Raw genomic sequence first — 4,252 nt, 5'->3', positions numbered from 1 at the left:
CACACAATCAAGTACATAGAGAACTTCACAGTATCATTCAATGCATATCAATTGCTACTAAGAGTTTATCTATCAAATAGAATAAACCATAACCTACCTCCACCGAAGAATCAAAGTCAAACAAGCTACTTCTCCAATGCTTTTCCTTTCCTCAATGCCTCCGAACTTTTCCAATCTATCAATTATATATGCATAATTTGTAAGTTAACGAGTCTATAGACACCCATGTTACTATATGTCTAGCCTAAACCCAAAAATTCACCCAATTCTATAATCAATTTTTCCTAATGTTCAAGCCTAAGGATAAACCTTAATTTCTCCCAATAACATAACGTTAATGATATTCAATTAATATAATACACTCTATATTTAATTATCTATCTCAATAAGTTACAACCTAGATTATAATGTGATAACATATAAACAGAATCGCGAACATCAAAGGTCACTGCGTTAATATCAGTAACTAGGATACATGATTTATATCCTGAATTGAATTTGGCATATTCTATAATAATCAAATCTTTAGGTTATCATTATCTCATCATTGCCAATCATCATGGCAATTATTACCCACCACTATTTGTCTCCCCCAAATCTTAAGACTAGCATTCTAACCAAAGGAAATTCAATAGTTTCACTTCAATTCCAGCGGCCCAGCTACAACAATATGAACCCTCATCACGTTAGTTTATCATCTGTTAATAAATATTCACGTGTTCGCCTCTTTCTTTTTAACAATTAACCTTATAATAATAAATTAATTGGTCGACCCATCATTAAGCTGATTACCTCGCTGACACCAACCCTAACTCCAATTCAATTTCAACACTATAATATAATAATTCCTACACTAACATGTTATTATAACTTTCCTACATTATCATCTATATTCATATTTTTGCAAAGCAAGGAAAATTTCATGAAATACCTTTAGCCGTCGTTTCAATCTTGTTCTCCGACTGCGTCTCTTCCATTTTTTTTTTTCTTCTACTGATTGCTTATAACCCTAATTGTTATACAAGATCAATTATAAAAATAGTAAAAGTGACCCACTATTAATTTTATGTTATTTTATTTAACCACCAACTAAATAATTTATTAAAACTACCCCACTAATTTCATAATTATAATTACGAATAGTCAAAAATACTCATTTCAAATCTATCGAAAGAGTCTTTTACGCAATAAAAATCTCTAGTACTCAAAACGACAAATCGGGTCGTTACATCAAGTCCCTACAAAGCTAGGCTGAATACAATATGAAGCAAGAAAAAAAAAGAGAGAAAACTCTGGCAGAAAACTACTTAAGTCCTTACCAAGCTAGGCTCCAATACAATATGAAGCAAGAAAAAGAGAGAGAGGACTCTCCCGGAGTTGATAATATACAAAAGTGACTTCTCAAATGGGACTATAGAAGCATTAGTCTACCATAAGATAAGTAATTATTCTCTACTCATAATAAGATAAAGAATTTTCCCAAGACTATCCTAGGAGATAGTCTACATCATTTTCTCATATATAATTAACAATCACATTTAGAAGGATAAAGGACAATAATATTACCTTAAAAAGCTCCACTGGAGTAAACCATGAGACATCACTCTGCTTGTAAATCTTATCCAAGTGTTTCATGTATGCTTTCCTACCTAAAACATTCATATTTTCCATCTTGTAAGGACAATATATATTATACATTTACTGATTTACAAAAATGACATCTACTTTTAGATTGCACAATCATGTGAAGCATCATAACATTCCACATCTCCTGCTTCCTTAGTTTTATAAATTCCCTGTAATTACTGTTTAACTGAGGAAATTGTTAGAGCAGTTTGAGGAATAGTTGTTCAGGGCTGTCATACAAATACTCTTGAAAGTTTTTTTTTTCACTAGGAACCATTTGCCGCAAAGATTGGACAAATATAGGTGAATCGTTATATTTGATTAAAATTCGAAATATCACTGATACAATACTTGATTTTTAAGTCCAGCAGTTCAATCTTGAAACGGAAGTTTGAAGCATCACAGTTCATATTAAAGAAAAATCTGCTTATGTGAGCTTCATAATAGCATACTCAGTAATCCTAAGCTCTTATAAACTGACTAATGCTATCTGAATTGCACCTGAATAGAACTAAATTGATACAACAGATTATATATCAGACTCCAGCTAATTTAGACTTGAGGCATAGTTTTTGATTGATTCCGCTTCATATAAAACTGTCATTGATTGATTGATTGCTCTCCAACTAATTCAGGATTGTATTTGAGGTGTGATACTGAGAACTTATGTAGTAACACAATTCAACAAATCCCTATTACGTCATCGCAGTAAAGTAAAACAGGCCCCAATTACCTTCAAACCGATTGAACTTAATGCTACTATCAAGAACTCCAACTGATGCTGATTTCTGGGAGAAATACCCGACATTTGGATCATACAATGCCTTGTGAATAAAATCTCTAACCTTCACATCACCGAAGAACATAAAAATAAGCCAAAAAATCAAGGAAAAACTAAAATGGTGTGTTTAGTATGCCATAAAAAAGTTCTCTTTAAATGGGTCCTAAACGAAATCATTCTCCACTATTTGCTAACTTGAATAGCGAAAAGTGCTTTCACCAAGAATTTTTTTTCACTAACAGTTCAAAATTAAGTCTCGGATCATATAATGCCTAGTGAATAACATCTCTAACCTTCACATTACCAAGGAACATAAAAATATGCCAATAAATCAAGGAAAGACTAAAAGGGTGTGTTTGGTATGCCATAAAAAAGTTTTCTTGAAATGGCTCCCTACAAATCTGTTTTTCACCAAGAACACTTTTTTTTCACAAATTATGAGCAAAGTTACTTTCTTTCATTAAATATCTTTGAAGAAAGTGAAACCATTATCCAAAAATTGAATCTTTTTCCAGCATACCAACTACACATATACTATAAAAAGAGAATTAGAGAACTTACAAGAATTGGGGTGTCCCCAACAATGTGAGTAGAGAACAAAGCTGAAGAAGGCTGACCCAAGAACTCAAATGGTATCACTGAACACAACACAAAATCATTAAAAAAACAGATTTTTTTTTACAGATATTAATGAAAATTAGTGTACAAAGCAAAAGGGAGAAAAACAACCTCTGTGTCTGTGGAAAAGGGAGAAGAGATTTCGTGAAGAGGCCATAACCACTTTTGATTTTGTCGATTTTGAGTTTCAGATTTGAAGGGGGTTTTGTTCTTCAAAGGGTTTAAGAATTTATTTTTATTTTCCTCATTTTTTTAATTATTTTTTTGTTTTATGATCTAGTTGTTTAGGCTAGCTTTCGCACACTAAACTAATTTTATCGAATATCTATCATCTCCCACAACAATATATATATATATATATATATATATATAACTCTCTCCACCAATTAGACTACGATTTCATTCATTTTTACTTATTTATTATTACTGACTTGTGTATGATTTTTCAAATACAATATGCTAAATTTAATAGTTTGAAAATGATTATAGTTAATAATAAGGATAATATTTTTGTTTCATAGTATTTGATTCCTTCTTACAAAAACTTTAATTAAATATGCATTTTACTAAACTATCTTTCTTAGCTAGCGTTTGGCCATAGATTTCCAAATATATTTGGCAAATATTATTTGGGTGAAGATTTGGGTGAAATTTCACCATGTGTTTGGCCATAGTATTTGGGAAATATATTTCAATTTTTTAAGAAATATGACTTATGCCCATAAGTTTTTAAAACTATCAAAACTAACCATAAATTTGTATTACATAGCAAAATAGAAATGTCGCGTAACAAGATTCATGACTTCCGCAACAAATCAAAAAGCATCATTACAGTAAGAAAATATATGTAGATTTTTACAAATTACCTTCAATTTGTTTCTCCACAGAGGATTGCCACAAAGCTTTTACTACGGTTGTTCAACTAATTTTTTGGGTATAAAAGCTCTTGTACATGTATGCTCTTTATAATAGAAAAATTTATTAATTGAGTTAGTTAGCAAATGGAGATTTGATTGAGTTGGTTGGTGTTAATAAATAAAGTGTTTTTGTAAAAGATAAAAGTTTGGTGTTAAATTTGAATTTTTAAAACTTTCCAAATAATGAGATTTGGCCCAAATACTAGAAAAAACTAGTATTTGGGAATTTGGGTTATTTGCCAAAAAAATTTGCCAAATAATGAGAAAGTGTATGGACAAACAATATTTGCCAAATTTTTTCCCAAGTTTT

General features: G+C 30.7%; 1 protein-coding gene across 1 annotated transcript in view; it reads right to left on the bottom strand.

Moving 5' to 3' along the window:
- The window catches only part of LOC102586949 (NADH dehydrogenase [ubiquinone] complex I, assembly factor 7 homolog), a 12,256-nt gene extending 8,987 nt beyond the window's left edge, over positions 1-3,269 (bottom strand). Inside the window, exons 1-4 of the mRNA XM_006349867.2 lie at positions 3,137-3,269; positions 2,969-3,045; positions 2,360-2,471; positions 1,567-1,649 (exon numbers count right to left, since the gene is read on the bottom strand). Of these exons, the coding sequence (XP_006349929.1) occupies positions 1,567-1,649; positions 2,360-2,471; positions 2,969-3,045; positions 3,137-3,182 (318 nt within the window). The 5' untranslated portion in view covers positions 3,183-3,269. The remainder of the gene's footprint in view (positions 1-1,566; positions 1,650-2,359; positions 2,472-2,968; positions 3,046-3,136) is intronic.
- Between the last annotated feature and the right edge of the window lie 983 nt (positions 3,270-4,252).

The sequence above is a fragment of the Solanum tuberosum genome, unplaced genomic scaffold (assembly GCF_000226075.1).
Source record: "Solanum tuberosum cultivar DM 1-3 516 R44 unplaced genomic scaffold, SolTub_3.0 scf00114, whole genome shotgun sequence".
NCBI lineage: Eukaryota > Viridiplantae > Streptophyta > Magnoliopsida > Solanales > Solanaceae > Solanum > Solanum tuberosum.
This window is presented reverse-complemented; position numbering and strand designations above follow the sequence as displayed.